Source organism: Diabrotica virgifera, chromosome 7, assembly GCF_917563875.1.
Source record: "Diabrotica virgifera virgifera chromosome 7, PGI_DIABVI_V3a".
NCBI classification, from domain to species: domain Eukaryota; kingdom Metazoa; phylum Arthropoda; class Insecta; order Coleoptera; family Chrysomelidae; genus Diabrotica; species Diabrotica virgifera.
Window position 1 is genome coordinate 225,399,410 of NC_065449.1, and position 27,409 is coordinate 225,426,818.

Sequence of the window (27,409 nt, forward strand, 5' to 3'; positions counted from 1 at the left end):
ACCACAGAAGATAAGGCATAGATGGAGTCACAGTTTCAGTTGGTGTGAACATTCCCTTATGATCTTGATTTCCGATAAACCTTGAGGTTTTGTCCTTTCAAAATGTATTAGTTGAACAGCTCTCTGACTTCCCTAAACCTCAGGTGCGGGTTTAGTTATTAGCCGAAGAATGGATTGGTTAGGAGGTATTGCATGTTTTGGTGCAATACAAGAAATGCCACCCATGACGTAAAAAGTGTGGTATCCGTCGATTGTATGTACGTTAACCCTTTCTGTCCCAACGCTACCTATATATTATGTTTTTGAAAAAGTGGGTCTGCATTCCCAGCCGCCATATACAAGGTGTCCCAAAAGTAGTGGAACGGTCGAATATTTCGCGAACTAAACATCAGATCGAAAAACTGAAAAATACATGTTCAATCATTTTCAAAAATCTATCCAATGACACCAAACACCAACCTCCACTACACCCCCTGGAGGTGGGGTGGGGGGTAACTTTAAAATCTCAAATGGAAACCCCTATATTTTTTGCAGATTTGGATTCGTTACGTAAAAGTAAGCAACTTTTATTCAAGATATTTTTTCGAACTGTGGATAGATGGCGCTATAATTGGGAAAAACGATTTATCCTGATACCATGGGTAAGTTATAGAAACGGTCTAATATCTCGAGAAATACAATTCCAAATGAGAAACCAAACAAATTTTTTTAATACTTTTCGAAAACCTATCGAATAACACTTAACATAACCCTCCAACCCCTGGAGGTGGGGTGGGGGGGGTATCTTTAAAATATTAAATAGCAACCCCCACTTTTTATTACAGATTCGGATTTGTCATGAAAAACTAAGCAACATTTATTCGAAACATTTTTTAGAATTGTTGATAGATGGCGCTTTATTTGGAAAAATAGGATTTATCAGCGCCATCTATCAGCATTTTTAAAAAATGTTTCGAATAAATGTTGCTTAATTTTTCATGACCAATTCGAATCTGCAATAAAAAGTGGGGGTTGCTGTTTAAGATTTTAAAGTTACCCCACATCCCACCTCCAGGGGATGGGTTGGAGGGTTATGTTTAGTGTTTGTCGATAGGTTTTCGAAAAATATTAAAAACCTGTTTTTTGGTTTCTTATTTGTAAGTGTATTTCTCGAGATATTAGACCGCTTCTATAATTTACCTATGGTATCAGGATAAATCGTTTTTCCCAATTATAGCGCCATCTATCCACAGTTCGAAAAAATGTCTTGGATAAAAGTTGCTTACTTTTACGTAGCGAATGCAAATCTGCAAGAAAAACTAGGGGTTTCCATTTAAGATTTTAAAGTTACCCCCCACCCCACTTCCAGGGGGTGTAGTGGGAGTTGGTGTTTGGTGTCATTGGATAGATTTTTGAAAATGATTGAACACGTATTTTTCAGTTTTTCCACCCGATGTTTAGTTCGCGAAATATTCGACCGTTCCCCTACTTTTGGGACACCCTATATATACGTTCAAGGTGTTATGGTCTCAATTTACCAAAGCCGAAAATATGCGTTTCTTATAAAATGTTAGACTCATTGGTGTCCCAATGCCGTACAAATATGGCCGAAAATGTTAGATTATTGTTCCCAAAGCCTCAAAATGTTGGCACCTAAGACAGGTCATGCAGACCCATTGCAGTATATATTTGTTCACATATTTTAGATATATGCTATATTGTAGCACTGGTGGGAACGCTTATAGGTAGCTGCTAGAAGGTGAAACGTTTGTAGCCACAGAAAATACCAGAAAAAAAAAGAAGCGAGTCGAGACACATGTGTGCAAGAGTCGCGGAGTCGGCCTTTGCGTAGTGTCATGTTTTAAGGAGTACCTCACAAAAGAAAACTTTTAACGTTAATTTACATTAAGTACATTATTTTTTTAAGTTAGTTACATTTTTTCAAGTTGGTTTTGCTCTCTGACGAGTACTTTTGAAAAGAAAACGTTTAAGTTGGTTAAAAAAAACTCAATTAAAACATGTTTTGGTCATTTATTTGTTTATTTATATGCGACGTATATGAAGCATAAAAAAACCTTTGGGATTGACGGACCAACATGCAGATTAACGCCTGGCATAAAAAGGGTTAAAATCAGCGTTTTTGTACACATGTTGTGTAAAGCACGGCTGGTCAATTTTCTGCGGATCGCCTGCGATTGCTGACACTTCCATATAAGCAACGCGCTTGCTCAAAGTCTTGTAGCGGCAGTAAGGCTCAGATAGTTGGTCTCACCATTCCTTGCAGAGTTGGCCATTTTTTTTACAAAAATTAAGGCTCAAGAAAATAGGTTGATATAGTTTCCTCTTTGGGGTTTTGTTCATCCTATACAGATGTTCGCCTGGAAGTCTCAGCATTCGCAGGCGATCCGCAGAAAATTGACCTGCCGTGCTCTACACAGCAGGTGTACGATAACGCTTTTCACGTCATATGTGGCATTTCTTGTATTGCACCAAAACATGCAGTAGCTCCTAAGGAATCCATTCCTCGGATAAAAAAGAACCCCGCGCCTGAGGTTTATGGAAGTCAGGGAGCTGTTCAACTCATTCATTTTAAAAAGACAAAACCTCAAGGTTTATCAGAAATCAAGATAACAGATCCGAAGGAAATGTTCACACCAACTGAAACTGTGACTCCATATGTGCCTGATATTCTGTGGCTCTAAGGGAAAAGCAGATACTTTCCCGGCCTCTTAGGACGGAATGGACTCATGGAAGCTGTCACAAGAGACATAACATACCTATGAACTAACATTTATTATTTGTACAGAAAACTAGGAGATATTTATCAAATGACAGCATTCTAATAAAAAATAAAATTTTGGAATGCAAAAAGTGAGTTTTGCCGAGACCGTTAAAAATTGGCAATTTTCAACTTGTACTTTAGACCGAACGGTTCGTCTGAAAAAAAAAATTGTAGGATTACATTCGTTTAAGTTATTTTATTTTATCATAAACGCTAGCCGAAAGCCAGAAAAGTGGTATTTGCCTAATAATAAAAAAAAACGCAATAGATCTATAGGTTCAACATATCATGGCCAAGTGACGGTAGTCAAAAAGTCAGAGAAAAGTCGAGTTGACATTAAGACGCTGATGATAGGGGGCAGACGGCCTTTTTCATCAGAATAAAGACGAACGACGAAATAAGATAGCATATTTTTGATATAAAGCCGTTTTAGATGTTCAGTGTTAATTACCGTTCACATTAGTTGTTACATTATCCTTGTAATTTACGAGTAAAGTATTTGCTGTATCCTAAAATCGACCTGTGACCAAAGAATCAACCCTAGACACTAGACAAACAGAAGATAAAAGCCTACATTTTGGGGGCTCGTCCGGGATAGCAGATAGAAGACAGATATAATAAGGATAATCAGAGATATGGATTGAACGTGAGATCGACTGACGCTGACGTTTAGCCGCATATTGCCGTGCCGATATTGTTTTGAATGCTGATATGTTTTGAATGAAAACACAATGATGAACTCAAGCCGATGAAATGGTAATAACGAGTTAAACTATTAGAGACGATTTGCAAGGTAAGAGTTTTTTCTTGCAACATTCTACCAAGAGACTAAGACGATAAGAAGATTGAACGTTATATTTTCAATGACATTTCCCTTTTGTTGATGTGCTGATGTAACAGAAAATTCAGATGAACTTTGAAAACACGTTTTAAGAAAAAGTTTTTTATATGAATGAACGATTAATTGATCTTGATTTAATTTCGTGTCCATTATAAAAACATTCTCGTATATTTTTTGTTGACGATATATTTTCGTTTTAAGATTAGGAAAACGTTAATTTTTGTAGGTTTTATAGCACAAATATGCATTACTAAGGTTATTTCATTTTTGAAAAGATTTAATTTTTGCATGCTTTAGTTTTTTACGTAGTTATAAATATTTCTTTTAATATTGTTGAATATTTTTTGAAAATATTTTATTATGGCAACTTTAGGTTCTATTCGTAATATTGACTATAATATTACTCACGCTAAGTTGAGAGTTGTTAAAATTTTGCATTACATTTGTTTTTCCACTGAAGGTGAACCTCGAAAAACTAGAAAAGCTTTGCGTGCTTTTGCTGGTTTTCGGCTTGACGACACTTCCGAACAATTTTTGAGTAAATGTAACGATGTAAGTGAAAAATTTGATCTTGCTGATTTAATTGCGATATGCCAAATTCTTGATTTGAATTATAAAAATGAGAAGCATGACGTGGTTGTTCGCATTTGTTCCTTTTTGAATACCTTCATTAACGACGACGAAACTGAAGATGACGAAGAGGAGGATGACGTATCAGATATAGACGAAGACGACGAAAGACGAAAGGAAGAAAAAAGACAACTGGAAGACGAAAAAAACGAATGCAAGAAGAAAAACGACGATTGGAAGACGAAAGACGGGAAATTGATGAAATACGAGAAAAAGAAAAACGACGATTGGAAGACGAAAGACGGGAAAATGATGAAAGACGAGAAAAAGAGAAACGACGATTAGAAGAAGAAAGACGAAAAGACGATAAAAGACGCGCAAAAGACGATGAAAGACTTGAAGAAGAAGAAAGAAGAAGACGTGAGAGAAGAAACGACGAGGATCGACGAAGACGCGAAGGGCGAAATTATGACGAAGGACGACAAATATGTGATGAAAGACGTAGATATGAACGAAGTAATGACGAAGAAAGACGAAGATACGAAGACAGACGATATGACGAAGATATTCACGTACAAAAAGAAATTCGAGAAAGATGTAAAGAACAAATATGTAAGGTACAAGCTGAAAACAAAAAGGGGTATAATTCAAGAAGAAAACGAGCAAGAATCTATAAGGAGAAAGATTTAGTTGCAATAAAAAGAACCCAGTTCCGCCCAGGACTTAAACTTAAGATAAAGATCTTAGGTCCTTACGAGATTGTCAAGGTTAAAGATAACGATCGTTATGATGTTATAAAGATTGGTGAGCATGAGGGACCAGTGCGAACATCAACGTGTGCTGAATATCTTAAACCGTGGGTCGACAATGAAAGCGACGAATCCGAGTCGGATTCTGAATAGGATGGCCGAGTGTAGGATTACATTCGTTTAAGTTATTTTATTTTATCATAAACGCTAGCCGAAAGCCAGAAAAGTGGCATTTGCCTAATAATAAAAAAAAACGCAATAGATCTATAGGTTCAACATATCATGGCCAAGTGACGGTAGTCAAAAAGTCAGAGAAAAGTCGAGTTGACATTAAGACGCTGATGATAGGGGACAGACGGCCTTTTTCATCAGAATAAAGACGAACGACGAAATAAGATAGCATATTTTTGATATAAAGCCGTTTTAGATGTTCAGTGTTAATTACCGTTCACATTAGTTGTTACATTATCCTTGTAATTTACGAGTAAAGTATTTTCTGTATCCTAAAATCGACCTGTGACCAAAGAATCAACCCTAGACACTAGACAAACAGAAGATAAAAGCCTACAAAAGTAAATAGTGATATCTGTGGATAATTTTAAGTACTTTAATTTCTGTTAACAGACCATTTACTAAAAGTTATAGTTTTCGAGATTTGAGCAAAAAAGCGGAAAAAAGCTGAAATTTTTCGCTTCTTTCGCGATTTTTTTAATGTTCCGGCAGGAAATTTTGTCCGCAAACCTCATATTCGGATTCAGCAGCCCAAAATCCATATATAATAAAAGAAATCAGAACTACCCCAAAATTTTACTAGTCAAAACACAATTTTATGGAATCATAAATATTCATGGAATATTTAGTAAATAAAGCATCTGACAGAAATTGAAGTATATAAGGACAATTTTCTATAAGTCAATCCATCTTACAGTTCTGTTAAATATTTGAATGTTGACAAGGATCAGAAAGATGACAGAAAGTTTTCAGTAAAGGTCCTGAAGGTAATACCGCTTAAAGAGACTCCGAACTGTCAAGGGCGCCCATATAAAAATTTTTAGGGGGGGGCCAAACGTGAAGATGTTGCACATTACATTTTGTATATTTCGGATGACAATATATACAGTAGACTCTCTCTATAACGAACACGGATATAACGAGGTTTCGCTTATAACGAGGTACATTAGGTGTCCCATGAAATTCCTATTGAACTGTAACGCTCTATAACGAGGCATATTTGGTTATAACGAGGAAAATTTAAATCGAAGAATACTTGTCTTTACTTGTTGTTAGCGTTGTAATGGTCATAAATAAATAAATGCCCCAACTACCTGTACATAGAAGTGCCCAACATCTGTCTTATTATCGAGGCCAGTGCTGTAATAAACTCGGCCACCTGTAATAAACATCTGCCTGTTTATCGACCGATATTGAATACTATAGGAAATTTACAATTTATTTCGGCGAAGTCTCATATTGTTCACTGTTCAGGTTGACCATCGACACCTAATAAACTACGTAAGAGGCATCAAAACATTTCAATATTATTATTGTTTGATATAACGAGATCCGCTTATAACGAGATAATTAATCCACCATTTCAGTTCTCGTTATAGAGGGAGTCTACTGTAGTTTAAACCACCTAAAAAACCTAGTTTGAACTTGTGAGAAATTATTCATACATTTAAACACTAGACCAAGTTTTTAAATGGAAATGTCATGGGTACCATAAAAGTTGCGCCTCTCTTTAAAACCCGTTTGAAAAGAATACAATGCTTGCAAAGCCTTCCCTTCAACTTTGGCGAGCAGACTAACCATGAGTATGTGTCGAACCAAGTTTTTACTTTGAAATCTTAAAAGGGAGCCCCCTTTATTTTTGCAGATTTAGAATCCTTATGAAAAATAAGGCACACATATTCCAAACATTTTTAGAATCGTTGATAGATGGCGCAAATAAATCGCATTTTCCGAATATAGCGCCATCCGTCAACAATTCTAAAAAAGTTCGAATACATGTTACTTATTTTCTGAGGAGGAAACTCAAAAACGGGGGTTCCTATTTAAGATTTTAAAGTTAACTCTCACCCCACCTCCACCAGAGTGTGGAATGAAAAATCCTGTTTGGTGTCATTCTATAGATTTTTGAAAAATATTAAACACGTGTTTTTTAGTTTTTATTTGCAAGTATATTTCTCGAGATATTAGTATTAGACCGTTTCTATAATTTTGCTATGGTATCACGATATACCGTTTTTTTCGATTATAGCGCTATCTATCCACAATTCGCAAAATGGCTCGAATAAAATTTGCTTATTTTTACAAGGAAAATCCAAATTTGCAACAAAAATTAGGGGTTCCATTTCAAATTTTAAAGTTACCTACTCCCCGCTCCACACCCAGGGGTTGAAGTGGTGGACTTGTTTAGTGTCATAGCATAGATTTTTGAAAATTATTGAACACGTATTTTTCAGTTTTTCGATCCGATGTTCATTTCGCGAATTATTCGACCTTTCCGCTACTTTTGGGACACCCTGTATAACACTCATTCATCGTGAAAGATCACCTGTTTTTCATTTAAATAAAATTGTTCTGTTCATCATAATAATGCACACTTTAAAAATAATCTACTTACTAAAAAAATACTTTTGCAAACTAAAATTTGACTATGTTCAATAAATTTTAAAAATTATTTTTCAGTATGAATTTATTTCACAATATAAACTATAATTACTTTATACCAGTTCTCAAAGACAAATGCCTCATTAGTGATTATCGGTCAGAGATCGGATTTCTTGCTGATATGGTTTTTTTTGCAGTATTATAAATGATTCATTTAATTGATAATTTTGGGTGTCGATTACAGTGTATATGTTTCCCACGCCTCTAATCTCTTTCAATGTTTTCGTTAATAGCATACCGTGATTGTGGGAAATGTGTATTATGCACATTCCATATAGACCACTGTCGCAGACACAAAGATTTTCTGTTAAACTATTAATAACTACCCAATATGTGAATTTTTTTTATTAATAAATATGTTGTTTCCAATTTATCTCTCAAAATTATCCAATAATTTTTTGACAAAAATACGTTTATGTAATATAAATTTAATTTTTGTTCTTTCCCGAAAAGCTAGGGGGCCCCCCCCTGCCCGTGTGTATGGGCGCCTATGCGAACTGTTGTAGATAACCAGATAAATTTATTTTTTGTTACGTGTATTGGTTTTAAAATCTTGAAAGCGTATAACAGGTTTACTGCAGTAATATTACGTTTTCTATTGTACAGGGTGAGGCAGATAACTGGCCGATTAGAAATATCTCGAGAACTAAAGGCAACAGAATCATGAAAATTGGAATACAGGGGTTCTGAAGGATGATCTATTAAATGAAAATATTTTTATCTCTTTGCAATTTCCGGTTATACCGGAAGTTGCTTATAACTCCGTTTTTTTAAATGGGACACCCCGTATATTTTTACATTTTTGGATTCTCTTCGATGTCTTCTTTCTTAAAATATGAGGATTTTTAATGTTATACTGGGTATTTTAAAAGATAATTACGTTTTTTTATTAATTTCGTAGCAATATTCACACCCTGTAGAATTGTAGTAGTTTGACACCTAAAACTCTACTTACCTTAAAATGATTTTTAATATAGTGTACTATTGTTAAGAATCATTAGTATAGCTAAATTTTTAATTTTAGTATACAGGGTATGGTGGTAACTGGATATTTACTATACTGGAATGGGGTTGACTATCAGGAATACACTATGTACTCATAACTTCTTTATTTGGTTAAACTAATACCGTATAAATGCATTCAGTTGATAGGTGACATTATTCTGCTCTAACGGCAGCAACCTCTCAAACCTAACTAACTAATTCGACTCACTAATCACTCAAATCTGATCGTGTTCTCATATTTATCAAATACTTCGTTATGTAAATATGTTTGTATATATTCTCGTTAGTGTGTCAAATGAATAGTCACAACCTTGTTGAGTAAGCAAAACGTGCAATTCAGCTAAGGTGTTCTACTTTGCAATTATTATAACAAATATGCGTAATGTTTACTGTTTCATAAATAAATATCTGACGAATACTTTAGTTAATTTAAGGATTTCTAAAATATCTAAATAATGAGATAAATCCCATTATATCATCCCCCTTAGAAAAGAAAATTTTTTGAGCCATGTACCGTGCTTCCTTTTTCCTCCCCGAAGAGAAAAAAAATTTTCTTACTCTCATCATCAACTGTCTACGTTATATGTATAGATTTAAACAAATTTTTACAAAAAAAATATATAAACAAAATTTACAAATATATACAATTTATTTCACTAATTATCAAACATCGTCTATTCTTAGTTAATTCTTTTCTTATGACTCGCGAAAATCTATACTCAGAAATTGTATTTTATGCTTTACTTTGATTTCAGAATTTTAAAAAAATTACAACTCCTACATTTGAACTTGACTTGTTTACTAGACCCTTAAGACAAATCTTTTGATGTTCTCCAATTTTTAATATTCTTCTATTAGAAATTATCTCTTTTTTTTCTTCTTCTTCTTCTTGTCTGGTACTTCACAATAATTACATATTTCTTCATTTTCTTTATACTTAGTACTTTCTTCATCGTGTACTATTAAACAAAAATCTTCTTCTTCTTCATATTTCTTCATTATTTCTTTATCACTTACTTTATAAATTCTTCATTTTCTAGCCCTTACCTACTTTACGAATACTTTAGTTAATTTAAGGATTTCTAAAATATCTAAATAATGAGATAAATCCCATTATAAGGGTTGGTCGAAACTCGGAATGAGTATTTTCTGAGTTGTCTTAAATGGAACACCCTGTATTTTAGTATTGTAATGAAATGATATTTTTTGGTACTTTTTTATTTCTTAAGCATTCCCTATACCTAACTGCTTTAATTTGTGCTTAATTGTTAGTCGCACCAACAATCTTAACTACGTAGGTATTTTGATAGCTAACCCATTATTGGTAATTTTAAGGATCAGTCTGGATTAATATGTATTTATTTCTGAAAAATTATTTGTGATTGAATATTGTCACGGCCAACCTAAAATTTTACGTATTATTTGTTGCAATTAATGTTTAGATTGAATCACCAATAACTCACAAATTAAAGCAGTTAGGTATAGGGAATACTTATAAAATAAAAAAGTACTATGAAATATCATTTCATTACAATACTATGAACAAGAACTCCAAGAAGGTTGCAGTTCCATTAGTAGGGCACATCTTCATATGTATTACCAATTCAGGATTGTATTGAAAGTAAACTTGCTAATTTTGTGCACATAATAAATGTTATGAATGGATAAAAAATTGTATTGAGTTTTGAAACCTTTCTATGAACATTACTTGTAATATTTATGGGTTTTGATCTGTTAATATATGAGTATTTTTCAATAAGAAAGTGGTAGAGTATACAGTATGACAGAGCATCAATCAAATTATGACTCAAGGATCATTAACATACAACTTTACATCTTTCCTAACGTTTTAGTTAACAAAATAAAATGTCGTTGATTTTTCCTTTTCGAGAGGAATTGAAAACTATAATAAAGTTATTTGTAACCTAAGATTTTGATGCTTAAATGAGTCCCAAACGCCTATTTCAAAGTCTAATTTTCAAAAATTTTCCGGGGGTGGACCGCGGACCCCCCTTTTGCCTAGGGGTATTCCATACCCCCAGACCCCCGGTGGCCCCCCCCCAAAGCCAATTCCTGGCTACGCCACTGAATCGACGCCCGGAAATTAATAATAACAGACAAAGACGCAGACTCAGAAACAGGTGCCCCGACAGATACGTCGTGGATAAATCGCCTTTCTAAAGACAAATTACAACACCAGGCTGAAAAATTCGACTTAGCTTTCAAAGGAACCATCGACGAGTTAAGATCAAGACTCAGAACTATTTCTAATAATCGCGGGGAAGCGACATAGGCCTGGATCCAGCGTACCAAAGAAAAGTTTATTAATAGCAAGCTGAAAATTTGTTAATAACTTAACGGTGTTTGGTCGGACAAACTTTGATGTACGGGAACACTGGCACAGGGTAAGCTTTAATTGTGGAAGAGGTTACAGGTTTCGAACATCAGACTACGAAAACGTCCCATGTATTTTGTCGGAGAGAACGTCCAATTGATTTTTTACCCTCTCATTAAACTCTCGTACAAAAATCAGACTGCCGTTTACCACCAATGTAATTCCTGTCATTTGACGTGTTCTACCTGTCGCACCCGTTAAAATGCCCAACATTTTTGTCGGTCAAACGTTTTTTTATATATTATAAATATATCGTAGGCTATTGAATAGACTTAAAAACAACCTGCTAGTTTTCACAATCATAAACTTGTCAGGATGACACGTTGATCACGTTCCATGATTAAAGCCTCCCCTCTTCCAGTGTTCCCATACATCAATGTTTGTCTGATTAGACATCGGTAAGCTATGAACAAATTTTCAACTTGCTATTAATCAATTTTGTTTTGATATGCGGGATCCAGAACTATAAGATGCTACAAGAAAATAGTTTCAGATGTTAAGCAATTATGTGTACGCATGTTTATCCAAAGAAGGTTCTAAATATAAACAAAAATATAGTTTATATGTTTAAATAATAGTAAGATATAAATATCCCATTAATAATTCATTTTTCTTTAAATTGTTGTGATATATCGATCACATAATTTAAAACATATCACTATAAAATTAATAAATTAACTATCTTTGTGTTATTATTGTTTATTTGAATTCGTAAAATTATTATAAACTGTATAAAACTTATAGTTACTAACACATACCACTTAAAGATGGCTTTAAAATGTTATTTAATTTTTGTCGTAATTTTTATTTTAGAAAAAGTGTCAAGTAATATTCTAAGAGCTAGTGAACCCTCCGACTAACGGTCTTCGTGTAAGGCTAAAAATGTGTATAGTGATAATTCATAGCACACCAATGCTAAATCCATGACCTGGCAGGCATCTGACCTGTACGTGTATCTACCAGGTGAATCCAAAAGTGCATAGTTTAGGGGAAAAATAAACTTTCTCCTGTAAAGTTTAAATTTAAGTATGTGTTTGAGTAAATCATTTAGAAGAAATGTGTAAAATGACAGGCGATTCTGAACAGCATAAGACCTTACCAGGCGAGGGGAAGGATTAGGGTTTTTTCCTAAAATATTTTTTTTTGCATCGAACAATTTTATGTTTTTTTATGTTTTTTGAATCATTCCAAACAGAAAAGGTGTTTAGTGACTTTTCTCTTAGGTTAATAGTTTTTGATATACAGGGTGTCCCGAAAAGAATGGTCATAAATTATACCACAGATTCTGGGGTCAAAAATATGTTGATTGAACCTCACTTACCTATATACAATAGTGCACACAAAAAAAGTTACAGCCCTTTGAAGTTACAAAATGAAAATCGATTTTTTTTCATATATCGAAAACCCTTCGAGATTTTTCATTGAAAATGGAGATGTGGCATTATTATGGCAGCAACATCTTAAAAAAAAATTAAAGTGAAATTTGTGCACCCCATAAAAATTTTAAGGGGGTTTTGTTCCTTTAAACCCCCCCAAACTTTTGTGTACGTTCCAATTAGATTAATATTGTGACACAATTAGTTAAACAAAATGTTTTTAAAACTTTTTTGCCTCTTAGTACTTTTTTGATAAGTCAGTGTTTATCGACCTATTTTGAATATTTGTCGAATCCACCACATATTTGTATATGGTTAAATACGATTATAGAGACCTGTTAATAATCTGAAAAAGTATTTATAATTTACATTTTTAGGTATATTTTGAAAAATAAGCCATATCTCGATAAAAGGTGATTTCTAAAAAAAAAGACTAAGAGTCAAAAAAGTTTTAAAAACACTGTGTTTAACTAATGGTACCACAATAATAGTGTAATTGGAACGTACACAAACATTTGGGGGTTTAAAGGAACAAAACCCCCATAAAATTTTTATGTAAATATATTAAAAAAGAAGCCGCATCGCGATAAAAACTGGCTTATTGAAAAAATACTAAGAGTCAAAAAAGTTTTAAAAACGTTGTGTTTAACTAATGATACCACAATAATGAATTAATTGGAACGTATACAAAAGTATGGGGGGGTTTAAGGGAACAAAACCCCCATAAAATTTTTATGGGGTGGACAAACTTCACTATAATTTTGTTTTAAGATGTTACTGCCATAAGAATGATACATGTCAATTTTCAATAAAAAATATCTAATAGTTTTCGATATATTGAAAAAAATCGATTTTCATTTTGTAACTTCAAAGGGCTGTAACTTTTTTATGAGCACATTTGTACTAAGGTAAGTTAGGTTCAATCGAACTATTTTTGACCGCAGAATGTGTGGTATAATTTATGACCAATCTTTTCGGGACACCCTGTATAAGTGATTAAAAATTTAAAAATTGCGAAATCGGCATTTGCGAAAAATGTTTTGTTTTGCGAAAAGTCGCTGTTATGTAATTCCTCAAGTTCTTTGTTTATAACAATCTTATCGACAACCGGATCAACTGTTACCCAAAAAATTCGTGTTCTTCGGGTCAAAATACATAAAAAAAAACTTGGATAAGTCCATCTGAATTAAGGAGGCCGTTGTACCCCCCTGGTGACAGGACTATGAAAGCTTAACATTAGTCTCGAAACCGATTAGAGTGCTTATCTCACTCTCTGATCGAACTGACATATAAGACGGTCTTGTTTTACAACGAAATAATTATTTATTTCTATTTATTTTTACTCCTATCTGAGTATGCGGGACCATGTTTTCATTGAAATTTGGCCACACTGGACAGGCGAGATGTGAGATGCAATTTCTAGAGCTCCCTCGGCCTTCTTTGCTCCGGCATTCGTTTGGTTTCCAAATCTTAGAAGCCACGAAGGTGTTACCAGGAACTCCAATACCAGGTCCCAATAAAGTTTTATTTTAATATTGTTTTTAAAATAATTATAACGTAAAGCTTTCGCTCGTTTTTAGCAACTATCGCCACGATACCCGTATGACGTTGATTTGTTGTAATTTGATACTAGCAGCCCGATTTGCTTCAGTTTGTTCAGAGATAGTCATATTGTCAATTCCGGTTTATTGCGTAATTAACTTCTAAAATACTGTATACAGATGATACAAAAGCGACAGAACTGTAACTATGTGCTGAGCCACCACAGGGTAGTTGCGTCTTTATTGAAATATGCACCATTTATTACCTTGTTTCAGATGAAGAATGACGGAACTATAAATAAGGTTGAAAAGAGGGGGACTAAATTAAGATAATGAAATTCGGACCAATTGGGATGAAAATAAGAGCAATCGCTGTAAGAATAAACTGCATAATAATTATTAAAAAATAGTTTTCTTGTACAGAATGTACTTTTTATTTTGTACTACTCTCTTTGTACTCTTTATGTAATCACTATTTTAAATGTTTAAACATTTTTAGATGAAGAATGACGCAACCGTTAAAAGGGTTGGAATAGGGGGATTAAATTAAGATAACGAAATTCAAACCATTACGACTACTCCTCATTTAATCCGTATTTTAAATATTTAAAAATCGTTTTCTTGCTCTCCTTAGAAATTTGGCTTTTTGCAGTTAGGTCATTGTTATCCCGGACCGACGATATATCCACTCTCCGATGAGAGCTAAACAATGCTCTAAACCGGTTAGAGTACTTAAGGCACTCTCTGAACGAAATGAAATATAAGACGTCTCCTGTTTCATTTTACAACGAAATAATTGTTTATTAAAATTAAATTATTAGAAGAATTCTTTTACCAAGTGACAAAAACAAAAATTTTTAAATTTAGTAATATTTTATATTTTGAGAATGATTTTCGAAGTGTAAATCAAAACGTCGTCAAAATAAGCTTATTTTAAAGTAAACTTGTGGCTTATTCCCAATAAAACTAGTAAATTGCATTTATAGTCCAATCAACAGCCATTTTCTCGTCGAATTTTGAGAACCAAGGTCGATTTCCTTGATTATTTCATTCATAGGAGATTCTGTCCAATAGAAAGCTACAGAAATAAAAATTAAACTGATTATTTTTTAATGATTTTAACTTCCAATCGTATAGTAAGATATTTGATCACGTGTTTAATTCTGCCCAATCAGATTAAAATTATACTGAGAATTATCTACTGTAGAAAATTACCGATAGAATATTTTTAAGTAGATTGTTTCTGTTTAATGGCAACCAGTTTCCTAGTTTTGACAACTGTCACATTTAAGAAAATATCCATAATATACGTATTAAAAAATAATTTTACGAATATCACACGACCGTAAGAATAAATAAGAAAATAATGCTTCATTTTTACTCAAATTTGTTGTCATTGGGCAATAGCCACTCGAGCCCTGCGGGCTCTCTTGTCTATTGCCAGACAACAAATTTTCGAAAAACTTTCGCATTATTTTCAATTTATTCTCACTCTCTTGTGATACTATACCCGATAATTTTTGATTATTTCATTCATAGGAGATTCTGACCAATAGAAAGCTACAGAAATCTAAATTAAACTGATAATTTTTGATAATTTCCCGTCGTCAAGTATATTACGTCAGATGCCCTTCGTTGCTACGAAAAAATACATTCAGTGACGTTAATGACAATTATTAATGTTTTAAAAATTATAAAAGTGATGACTTTCAACCGTCTCAAATATTTATAACAACTGTGTGTTTAATTGTACTAATTTGTACTTACATAAATAAATTACAATAAAATTTTTGTTTTGAATAGTTTTATTCATGAAATAATCGCAACAAATTGCACTCGATCTCTAAAATTAATATAGAATTTTTGCCCTCGTGAAACTTTGACATAATTTCGCTCGCCTTCGGCTCATGAAATTAAAACTGTCAAAGTGTCACTCGGGAAAACTTCAATAATTTTAGAGCTCTTGTGCAATTACCACTGAAATTTTGGATTTAGGTAGTAATTATATTCTTTATCAAAACCTACCCTATGCCGAACTGCGCTTTTGCACTGGGGGTGAAAACGACCCCATCTAGGGGATGACAATTGTTTAATCAAAATAACTACGGAAAACAATAGAGTGACCAATCCTGAGTAAATTTTGTTCTATAATTTTTTTGCAGAATTGACAGTTTCCAAGATATTTGCGATTGAAACTATGTATTTTTCATTGAAAAAAACTCGCGATTTATAACGGTTTTTCACGAATAACTTACAAAAATTTACTTTATAGAAAAAATCGTTAAAAACAAAATTGTACCTAATAAAAAACAAAGAGATTCGCGTCAGAAAGACCTACATAAACTCAATAACGACTGAGTTATTGCTCTTTAAAGGATGGTTATTTTCGAAAAACATCTCAAATAACTCGAATGTGGTGCAATTTTTTGGGAAAACTTAACAGACATATAAGTTCTTTAAAAACCTTTAAAATAAGATCTTACAAAAGATTTTTGTATAAGACCTGACTGACTTATGACGAAAATAAAGTCGCTCTCTGCTTTTTTCTTTTTGAAATGTAAAAATTAAAGCCCCGTCGCTACAATGCTAATAGAAATGAATAGCTTCCCTCTTTAAATTAACTTTACGTAGATATAGTTGATACGATCTAGGTCTGGATCCCGCGTATGAAAAAAAAGTTGATTAATAGCAAGCTGAAAATTTGTTAATAGCTTAAGGGTGTCTAGTAGGATAAACTTTGATATATGGGAACACTGGAACAGGAGCAGTTTTAATTGTGGAACAGGTTGAAAATTTGGAACGGTCAGAACACGAAAACGGCACATTTATTTTGTCCGACAGAATAGACATAAACTCTTCGAACAGAGATTAAACTCTCATGCAAAAATCAGACTGCTATTTATCACCTGTCATAATTCCTGTCATATGATATATTCTACATGTTCCTCTCATTAAAACGCCCATTTGGTGATAAATAGCCGTCTGATTTTTGCACGAGAGTATAATCTCTGTTCGGAGAGTTTAAGTCTGTTCTGTCGGACAAAATACATGTGCCGTTTTCGTGGTCTGGCCGTTCCAAATTTTTAACCTGTTCCACAATTAAAACTTCCCCTGTTCCAGTGTTCCGATATATCAAAGTTTGTCCTACTAGACACCCTTAAGCTATTAACAAATTTTCAGCTTGCTATTAATCAACTTTTTTTTCATACGCGGGATCCAGACCTAATCCATGTGATTTGACCAGTATGGATTGCTTAGTGTAGAAAAAATAGTTGATTCAATCGAAAATGACATCTTTAAAATTAAAAAAAGTGCATTTTTTTAGTAAATCTAAAAGTATTCATAATATAAAAAAATGTTTCAAATATTAATAATAGAATTTCTTTTACTGAAAATACTATTTTTTTTTTGTTTTTGTATCATGACTCCTTTTAGGTTTATTTAAGAAAAATGCACTTTTTTTTAATTATAATAATGTCATTTTCGATTTCATCAACTATTTTTTCTAAACTAAGCATAAGCATTCCAAACCGGTCGAATCACATAGATCCTATCAATTATACCTAAATAAAGTTAATTTCAAGTGGGAAGCTATTCATTTCTAATAGGATTGTAACGACGAGGACTTAATTTTTACATTTCAAAAAGAAAAAAGCAGAGAGCCACTTTATTTTCGTCATAAGTCAGCCAGTTCTTATGCAAACAATTTTTGTTAGAGCTTGTTTGAAATATTTTTTAATGAACTTTAAAAGATGTCTCTTAAGTTTTTCCAAAAAATTGCACCACATTCGAGTTATTTGAGATTGAGTGTCCTCCATTTCGAGGTTCTTCGAAAATAACCATCTTAAAGAGGAACAAGTCCTTATTGGGTTTACCTAGGTTTTTCCGACGCGAATCTCTTTGTTTTTTTTTATTAGCCACAATTTTTTTTGTTATTCATGAAAAACGGTTATAAAACGTTTTTTCAAAAACGGTTAAAATTTCAATCAAAATGCACAATTTTAATCGCAAATAACTTGGAAAGTGTCAATTTTGCAAAAAAAAATTGTAGAACAAAATTTACTCAGAATTGGTCACTCTATCGATTTCCATAGTAATTATGATTAAAAAAATTTCATCCCCTAGATGAGGTTGTTTTCACCCCCAGGGCAAAAGCGCAGTTCGGCATAGGGTACATTTTGAAGAAAAATGTAAACAGAGCTTATACCCAGATTTTCATTAAAATCGGTTTTGATTGTCAAAAATAGCTTCAGATCTTAGCAATTATGTGTAAGCATTTTTGGCCAAAGAATGTTATAAATAAATAAGAAAAATAACCGTTGTTGCTATGCACTGATTCTAAATTTAGGTTAAAATGTATACATTATTAGTCCTGTCGCCAGGGGGGGTACAACGGCCTCGTTAATTCAGATGGACTTACTCAAGTTTTTTTTATGTATTTTGACCCGTAGAACACGAATTTTTTGGGTAACAGTTGATCCGGATGTCGATAAGATTGTTATAGACCAAGAACTTGAGGAATCAAATAACAGCGATTTTTGGCAAAACAAAACAATATTTTGTATTTTTTGGGCCATTTTAAGTAAAAAATATTTCTACAAGTTTTTTCGTAGGATGCACAGTTTTCGAGATAAACGCGGTTGAACTTTAAAAAAATCGAAAAATTGCAATTTTTGAACCCGAATAACTTTTGATTAAAAAATAAAATAGCAAGTCTGCTTACCGCATTTGAAAGTATAAGTCAAATTATATCGGTTTTGATTATTTGCGTTGGTAAAAATTTATTTTTTTATTGTTTAACAAAGCTATAAACACGTAGGGTTTCCCGTGCTTTTACATGCGTTTTAACGCATGTAACGTAGAAATAGTCTTGATTGCACTAGTACCTAATCTACCTACTCGTTCGATTTTAAATGAGAAATCATAGAAACATCACTCACGCACTAGTTGTTTGTAGCTTTGTTTAACAATAACACAATAAATTTTTAGCAATGCAAATAATCAAAACCGACATAATTTGACTTGAACTTTCAAAGGCGCTAAGCAGAATTGCTATTTTATTTTTTAATCAAAAGTTATTCGGGTTTAAAAATTGCAGTTTTTCGATTTTTTGAAAGTTCAACCGCGTTTATCTCGAAAACTGTGCATCCTACTAAAAAACTTGTAGAAATATTTTTTGCTTAAAATGACCCAAAAAATACAAAATATTGTTTTGTTTTGCCAAAAATCGCTGTTATTTGATTCCTCAAGTTCTTGGTCTATAACAATCTTATCGACATCCGGATCAACTGTTACCCAAAAAATTCGGGTTCTACGGGTCAAAATACATAAAAAAAACTTGGGTAAGTCCATCTGAATTAACGAGGCCGTTGTACCCCCCCTGGCGACAGGACTATATACATCAGATATATATCCAAATAAAGTTCAAATATAAACAAAAATATAGGATGATATGTTTAAATAATAGTAAGGTATAAATATCCCATTCCTAATTATTATTTTATTAAATTGTTTTGATATATCCATTACATAATTATTTTAGAACAGTTGTATATTACTATAAAATTAAAAAATAATAATAGTCCAGGAGGAATCTATCTCAAAAGCAGATCATTGGATATTTTCCATAGGAGTCCACTTTTTTGCTAGAATCATTTCTAGCCCTGGATCTCGCATACCAAAAAAAAGTTTATTAATAGCAAGCTGAAAATTCCTTATAAGTCGGTTCGCTAAACTCAGACAAAACTGGCTAATGCTTTTAGTGGGTAATTGTTTTGTTTTTTGCCAATTTTGCCAAAATTGGCAAAATTACTATTTGGTAATTGAATCGCTTCATGCTAAAAGGGCCTCAGTCTCAAAAATGACAATTTGAGTTAAACTCGTTTTTCGTATTTTGAAACATACATCTACAAATTCGTGTTAAAAAGGTCTCAGTTAGATACTCCTAATACATGGAAAAATACACTAAAAAAACTCATTTTATGTTAGAAGGGTCTCAGTCATTGACTGTGGTCCTTTTAGCATAAAAAGTTGGCACACCTGTCCATATACCTGTAGCATGAAGAGGAGCGGAAAAGGGCCCTAATAAGGTTTGTTCCTTCATACTAGACTTTTTACAATCTGTCCCTTCACAATACACTGAATTACATGTATATTCGGATAATTGCGGGAGACAAAACAAAAATCAAGCCATTGTTCGATTTTTAATGTATTTAACCCTTAAACGCCCAACCTTTTTTAGGTTCCATGTACGCTCAAGGGTGGGTAAAAAATGTCCACCTCGAAAATAGCTAATATATTTATTGAGAGTTGTTGGAAATGCATTAAACTTGAGAATCTTATGCTTCATAAACACAGCATCTTCTAAAATATTAATATAAACAATTTACAAACCTTACAATAAAATTACAATGTACATCAAAATTAACATACCAGTAAAATTCATTCATTACAGATTTGTCGATTTTCTACACATTCTTCCTTTCAGCCTCCTCATTGGCGGATAATTATGTCGATAATGTAATTATACATTGATAATTATATGGATTATGTTCCTACCAACGAGAAATTACAGACAAACCTTTAGTAACAAGTTTTACCAAGGGTGTAATTTTTATGCCCACCCATATTTAACTCAAGATATTACTTTTATTTTCAAAAATATCGGTAAAACCAAAATAACATTCGATAAAGGGCTGTATTTGTAACGATAAATAATTTTTGAAAAATTTTTAAACACGTAATAAATATGTTACAAGGGAATACGCATTAGGTGGACATTTTTTATCCACCCTTGGGCGTTTAAGGGTTAACAGAGATAAAACGCTTTCAAAAAATTGAGCAATTCTCTCCTATAAGAGCCCATTCATTTCTGCCTTGCGGCAGATATTTTAGCAGCATAAAACTAGAAATGAGAAAGCATGATAGGCTCCCCTTCTTATCTCCATTAATTTGTGTCTGTTCTGAGATTTCATCCATGTCCTGAAGTTCATCCATCTGGGACCGGCTTGCTTCTTGAAGTCATCAACCCATATCATCTGTGGTCTTCCTGTAGATTAATATATTAATATATGGACCTCATATTATTAAAAAAACTTCCCCATTTTCTCTCTGAATTTATTATTTATTCAAGAGGTAACTTATCCGGTTTTTCTCCGGTTAAAAAAACCGCTTATAACCGGAACAAAAAAAACAACCGAAAAAACCGATTATTGCGGAATTAATAAACCGGTTTTAGGTTTTAACCGGTAGGTTTTTCCAATCCCTAGTCAACATGTAGTACATCATAACATCATCATATGATTATTAGTTCAACCATCAAACGAATCGGTCAGTAAAGCGCCGTCATTAGGTCTAACCCGGAAGTTATTGTAGTTTACAGAAATAAATTATCATTTTTAATTTGGTGTTTCACTAAGGGCTATAGATCCTACAGCTGAGCCGAAGTTTTTATTCATGGTCCGACTAGACACCGTTAAGCTAATAACAAATTTTCAGCTTGCTATTAATCAACTTTTTTTGCCACGCGGCCATGGATCCAGACCTGTTCAAGATGTACCTTGTGTCAATAATCACAATATGCGACTTTCGAAAACCGTGTGCCTAATTTTGTATTTAACAAAATCTGTTAAATAATCGAAAATTTCCTTTTTGCATCCATATATTCGCATGTAACTCGAGAGATACTCTTACAAAAACAAATTATAGAAGGAAAAAGAAAAGTTTTTTAATCTTACAAATTTGACTAGTTAGAATTGAAGAGCTTATTGCAACATAATGGTAAGCCACAATTCTACAGAATTCTCTTTTATTGCATTATGTATTTAAAGAAACCTACGTTAAGCCATATAAAAATTATTTGGTGATTACTGCAATAGATGGCGGAGTTATTGCTGTATCGTGTTTATACAATCGCCCATTTCTGTTCACTTTTTCGCGTAAAACGTGGTAAGCCACATTAAAATGGCGTCGACATCAGGTGCACGTGCTGAATTAAGAGCGGTTTTAAGCGAAAATAGCAGTTTAAATGTCAATTTTATTGATGATAGGGATGACAGTGTAGCAGACAAAGACTATAAGCCCAGTGGCGATGATTTTCCGTCTCAATCTAGTGAGGTAAGCTTTATTTTCTGATTTTTTGGCTTACCATGTTTTTGCACAAAAATATTCATATATATTACATGGAACAATATGGTATGCCATGTGGCTTATCGAGTTATTGATATAAAATTTTTGAAATATTCGCAAATTCTAGAGTGTAATACAGTCTCTTTTTGTTGTTCTAGGATGAATTGCAGGAACCAATACCCAGGCTTTTTAAAGATAAGGAGGTTAATCCAGAGAAGAAAAAACCAACAAGATGGAGACAACTAAATGAGGAACACTATGATCGAAATGAAAGAAAAAGTTACAGTATACCCCAGGCAACCAAACGACGTTTTTATAACGTAGATAAAACGTCATAAACATGACCAATTGACGTGTTTTTATGACGTAGTACCGGCGTTGAAAATCACGTGTATTTGTCTCATCGATTTGACGTCAAAAAGGTGACGACTTTTATACGTCGGTAAAATCACGTCTTCAATACTTTCAAAAAGTGACCTCTTTCAGATGTTTCAAAATATTTAGTACAGTCGAACCCGCTTATTGAAATAGCCTTAGTGCTAAGCAGAAGTATTCCTATAACAGGGATATTCTAATAAACGATCACTGGTGACTAGTAGAAACGTTTCGGGATCCCAAATTTCTATTTCTTACACCGGGATATTCCTTTAGCCGGTATTCTAATAAGCGGGTTCGACTGTATAAAAAATAGGTAACATGAAACCCGTTCTACGTCCAATGTGTCGAAGATATTATACTACCATTTGTTTAAGATCGCTTGTGCATTAGAAGCAATCTAACATTGATTCTGCATGATTGTACCAGCCCTCGCATTATAGAATTTTCACTATTTATATAAGTATACCTACCTACTTACTGTGTCAAAACTGAAACAACATATATAAACTAATAAATAATTTATTAACACATTATCCAGCATACTTAATGCCTTAATTTAACTCTGTCCATTAAATCAAAAAGAATCATGAACAACTCATTTTGGAATACCTGTATACAGTATACTAGTACATGAGCGTCATTTTTCTTTGCCATCTCATAGCTAAATTTTGTAGGCTGCTGAAGCAATCTTAGAAGGCTAAACATTAATTTAATTAAACTCGATAACACATAATTAGTTCATTAACAGAAAATAAACATAACTTCAAACAGTTGTCAAGAAGCATATTGCATTAAACTAACTCACTGAACAAAAACGAATACAAATCTCTTAATTAACACGTTTCTTCAACTAAATATCTAAATGAAAAGTCTTATTTTATTACACAAGACACAAACCACGTAAACAATAAATGAGAAATTTCTTAGAAACATTATTTAACGAAATGTTTGGAGTAATACAAACAAGCTCCTCCCAATTTTGTGACGTCAGACTTAAACTGTCTTAAATGAAAACGTTTTTTAAATGTATTTTAGCGTCATTAATCTTACGTATTTAAAATTACTTACAAAAGACGTCTATATGACGTAATTTTCAAACACGTGTATATATTCGACCAAAACTGACGTTTCCTCGACGTTATGTGACGTCACTTGGTTGCCTGGGACTTCTAAGAAAACCAAGACGATTATTAGTTCACGTGAAATTGGCGAAGAAAATTCCGTTTTACGGAAAGGCAGACCTGCAATAATAGAGTTGTCAAACATTCCCAAGAAATATAACGAACCTCTGAAAATCGCGAAAAATAAACTGGACAATATAAAAAGTTTGTTACCTTATATCCCGCCAGTCTACCACACTTTTTATAATCAGTTAAACGCAGCTTCTGAAGTTAATGAAGAAGTGGAAATTGTAGAAACAGAACTTAGTTGATTTTTTTGTATTGCGATTTTTTAAATGTAAGAACATGTTAAGCCACATTTTTTTTTAATAAACTTATTTTTTTAATATAAATATGTGTTTTTTTTGTGAAATAATAAATGTACATGTATTTTAATAACTAATATAACTAACTAACAAGCGTTCAGGTTTTTACATTTAAACCAATATTTTTTAGATTTTTTTAAAACTTTAAACATTGATATCTCGGTTTTATTATTTTGTGGCTTACCATTATGTTGCAATAAGCTCTTCAATTTAAAAATTTAATGTCAAGGGTTTAAAAACATCAATAATTGGGAACAGTACTGCAAAATATATTTTCTCCAAATATTTTCGACCCCATAAGAATAACATAGAGCCTTCATGTTCCGGTTAGAAAAGCTTTTGGTATAATACGACTGAAACCTGTACTAAATTTTGTTAGGATCCGTTCACTAGTTTTTGCATAATAATGTTGCAATCCAAGAACACAAAAAAATTGCAAATTTGCAAAATTATGCAGGTCCAAAAAAGCACTTTAAAAAGTCTAAATTTTTAAAGGGCCCCTACTTTCAAACGCACTTTCCAAAATTGGAAATCGGTAGGAGAGCCTAGGAATTTTTTTAATAACATGGTGGTGGGGGTGGTTTTAATAATAGTCCCTTAGCGTGCCAAGCAAAAAGTAAATCGTTGAAGTTCAAAATCATGACGCGCTCCAAAAATTGCATGTTTTCGGCTTCCTGTCATGCGATTTTGATCGTTATTTTTTAATTCGATGCCAAAAAATTTTATGCCATTCAATCATCGCATTTTCTTTATATGCAGTTGTCGTTTCAAGTCTTGTAAATTATATAATAAAGTAAATTTTAACTTTAATAAACATATTGCATATCTGACCGTTTGCAAAAGGTCGAAAAAATTTAAAAGAGAAATTAAATTTTTTTGCACCCCGATTAATGATATTTTTTAAATAAGAAATTCTCGAGTTAGAGGCGAATATATAGGGTGTACCAAAAGTAGAGGAACGGTCGAATATTTCGCGAACTGAACATCGATTCGGATCGGAAAACTGAAAAATACGTTTTCAATATTTTTTAAAAATCTATCGAATGACACCAAACATGACCCACCACTCCACCCCCTGCAGGGGGTGGGAGGTAACTTTAAAATCTTAAATGGAAACTCCCAGTTTTTTATTGCAGATTTGGATTCCTCACGTAAAAGTAAATAACTTTTTTTCAAGACATTTTTTCGAATTATGGATAGATGGCGACTTCTAATCGAGCAGCGAAACAAAACGGACGTGTTTACACTCAGTTTTTCAGTTCTGTAATAATTAAAGGCTATTAATAAACAATTAGAAACAATTAAAAAGACATCTTTTCCGAACTGTTGAAGTGAAGGATGTTTTTTATCGTGTAATTAATAATATCGAAAGTGATTAGTGATAAACTGCGTAAGTAGTTAATTTTTATTTAATAAATATTTGTTAAATCATTATTTATTCTACTGAGAATGATAATCAGAATATTCAAATGGATGGGTACATGCAGCAGTCTACCTCGAACGAGGCGCTGCTAGTTCAACAAAACCAAGCTTTGTTCAGCGAGAATCAATCCCGCAGTCAAAATGAGCAGGCGTTGTATAATGCTTGAATGAGTGAAAACAATTAAGAGAAAAATTAGAAGTCACTATTAAACAGCTTCAAATACAAGTTGAGATAATTCAAAATAAAATAGAACCAGTTGAGGAGAACACTACAAAAGACCAAACTGAATATCATACAGATGAAGAAGAACTAAGCAAAGAGACAGAATGGATTAGGGTTAGAAACTCAAAAAAAAAAGAAAAGCTAGCAACTCGCCGCAGATACAATCCCCTGAAACGAATACCAAAAGCAACAAATTGCAACCGGTTAATATGAAACCTCCACCAATTATAATTAATAAAGTACAAAAATATGACGAATTATCAGATTATCTACATAAAAACAAGATACAATTCCAGGCAACCATGTTGGCTGGAGGGAATATGAAAATCAATGTCACTGACTCAGATGCATACAGGAGTCTAACTGAAGTCTTAAACAATACGGAAATGGAATGGTTTTCATTTGAATACAAACAGTCAAGACCTGTCAAGGTAGTTGCAAGAAACTTACACCAGTCATGCAAAGTTGAACAAATTTTAAAAGACCTAAAGAACAAAGGCTTCAATATACTGGAGGTAAATCAAATACTAACCGGGAAAGATAAAACGCCACTTCCGCTTTTTACTTTATCCTTTGATAAAGATGAAGATATAAAAAAAATCTATGCCATTGATGAAATACTAAATATGAGAGTACAAATAGAGGCTTTCAGAAAACCAAAATTGCTGCCCCAATGCAAGCGCTGCCAGGAATATGGGCACATACAGAATTAATGCAAAAGGGAACCAAGATGTGCCAAATGCATTGGAAAACATCTAACCCAAGACTGTAACAAACCCAAAAATATAGCTCCAAAATGTGTTCACTGCGGCAATGACCATCCAGCTAATTATAGAGGATGTAGCACTACAAAAGCTCTGCAAACACTAAGAAATAAAAATATAAATAACAAGGTTCCTGAGAGCAGATTAAATATAGAAAATATGGAAAATAGATACCGAACTTATTGGCTAAATGGGCATAGCTCCCAAGGGCCAAAAAAAAAGATTCCGAACTTTAAGAAGAGCTGGAGTATCTTATGCTCAAGTAACACAACCATAACCAGAAAATAATACAGACACAGTAACTGAAATGCTGCAAAAAATAATGGAGAAAATGAGTAAACAAGAAGAATTTAACAAAAAAGTACTTGAAACGCTGGACAGACTTGAAAATATCAGAAGCCGATCATAATCAGTCTATAATGCCCCTGAACCTTAGGATACTCCAATGGAATACAAATGGACTCTTACAACACCAGCAAGAGTTATTAGTAACCACACAAACAAAAAAAATAGACATATGCCTAATTGCAGAAACACATCTAACTAGACAATCATGTATTAAGCTGCAAGGTTATCAAATCTATCATGCCATACATCCACAAAATTCAGCCAGAGGCGGAGCTGCTGTCGCTGTTAAAAATAGTATTCTCCACTGGGAACGTGAAAAAATTGAAACTGAAGAAATACAATGTGCTCCTATCAGTGTTAAAACTAAGAAATACACACTTAACATTGCAGCCGCATATTTCCCTCCAAGACATAACCTCAAAAGAGAAGACTATGCTAACTTCTTGTCAACCTTGGGTGAAAAATACATAATTGGTGCATACTTTAATGCAAAAAATACCTGTTGGGGCTCCAGACTCTCAACACCTAAAGGTAAAGAATTGCAGCATGTTGTGACCGGACACAATTGTAGATGGCACTTTACTAGCCCAGTAAATGAACGGGAAATTCGGCTATACCGTGTAATTTTCAGGGGCAACTCCGAATTGCATGAAAATTTGGATTTAGGTTCTACTTATCCTCCACTTCAAAGTTGAAATTGTGCCGTTGGTTGCTTTTACTTGGGGGGTGACACTCACCCCTCCTAGGGGG

The 27,409-nt window shown here is 33.2% G+C and overlaps 3 protein-coding genes across 4 annotated transcripts in view; 2 read left to right on the top strand and 1 right to left on the bottom strand.

Moving 5' to 3' along the window:
• LOC114348778 (uncharacterized) overlaps positions 1-27,409 on the bottom strand; it is an 882,222-nt gene that overhangs the window by 222,547 nt on the left and 632,266 nt on the right. The gene's annotated exons all lie outside the window — the stretch shown is intronic.
• On the top strand, positions 4,385-5,156 carry LOC126888716 (RNA-binding protein 25-like). The gene has a single exon (XM_050657099.1). The coding sequence runs from the start codon at positions 4,385-4,387 to the stop codon at positions 5,072-5,074; it is 690 nt and encodes a 229-aa protein (XP_050513056.1). The 3' UTR covers positions 5,075-5,156.
• LOC126888717 (uncharacterized) lies at positions 21,733-22,376 on the top strand. The gene is made up of 2 exons (XM_050657101.1): positions 21,733-22,026; positions 22,197-22,376. Exons 1-2 carry the CDS (start codon positions 21,874-21,876, stop codon positions 22,374-22,376), a joined length of 333 nt encoding a protein of 110 aa, XP_050513058.1. The 5' UTR covers positions 21,733-21,873.

What these genes read in the sequence shown, in the direction of transcription:
- LOC126888717 (XM_050657101.1), top strand. Translation starts at nt 21,874, where the DNA reads ATGGCGTCGACATCAGGTGCACGTGCTGAATTAAGAGCGGTTTTAAGC. An exon ending in TTCCGTCTCAATCTAGTGAG is followed by an intron (nt 22,027 to 22,196) that starts GTAAGCTTTATT and finishes TTGTTGTTCTAG; the next exon opens with GATGAATTGCAGGAACCAAT.
- LOC126888716 (XM_050657099.1), top strand. Translation starts at nt 4,385, where the DNA reads ATGCAAGAAGAAAAACGACGATTGGAAGACGAAAGACGGGAAATTGAT.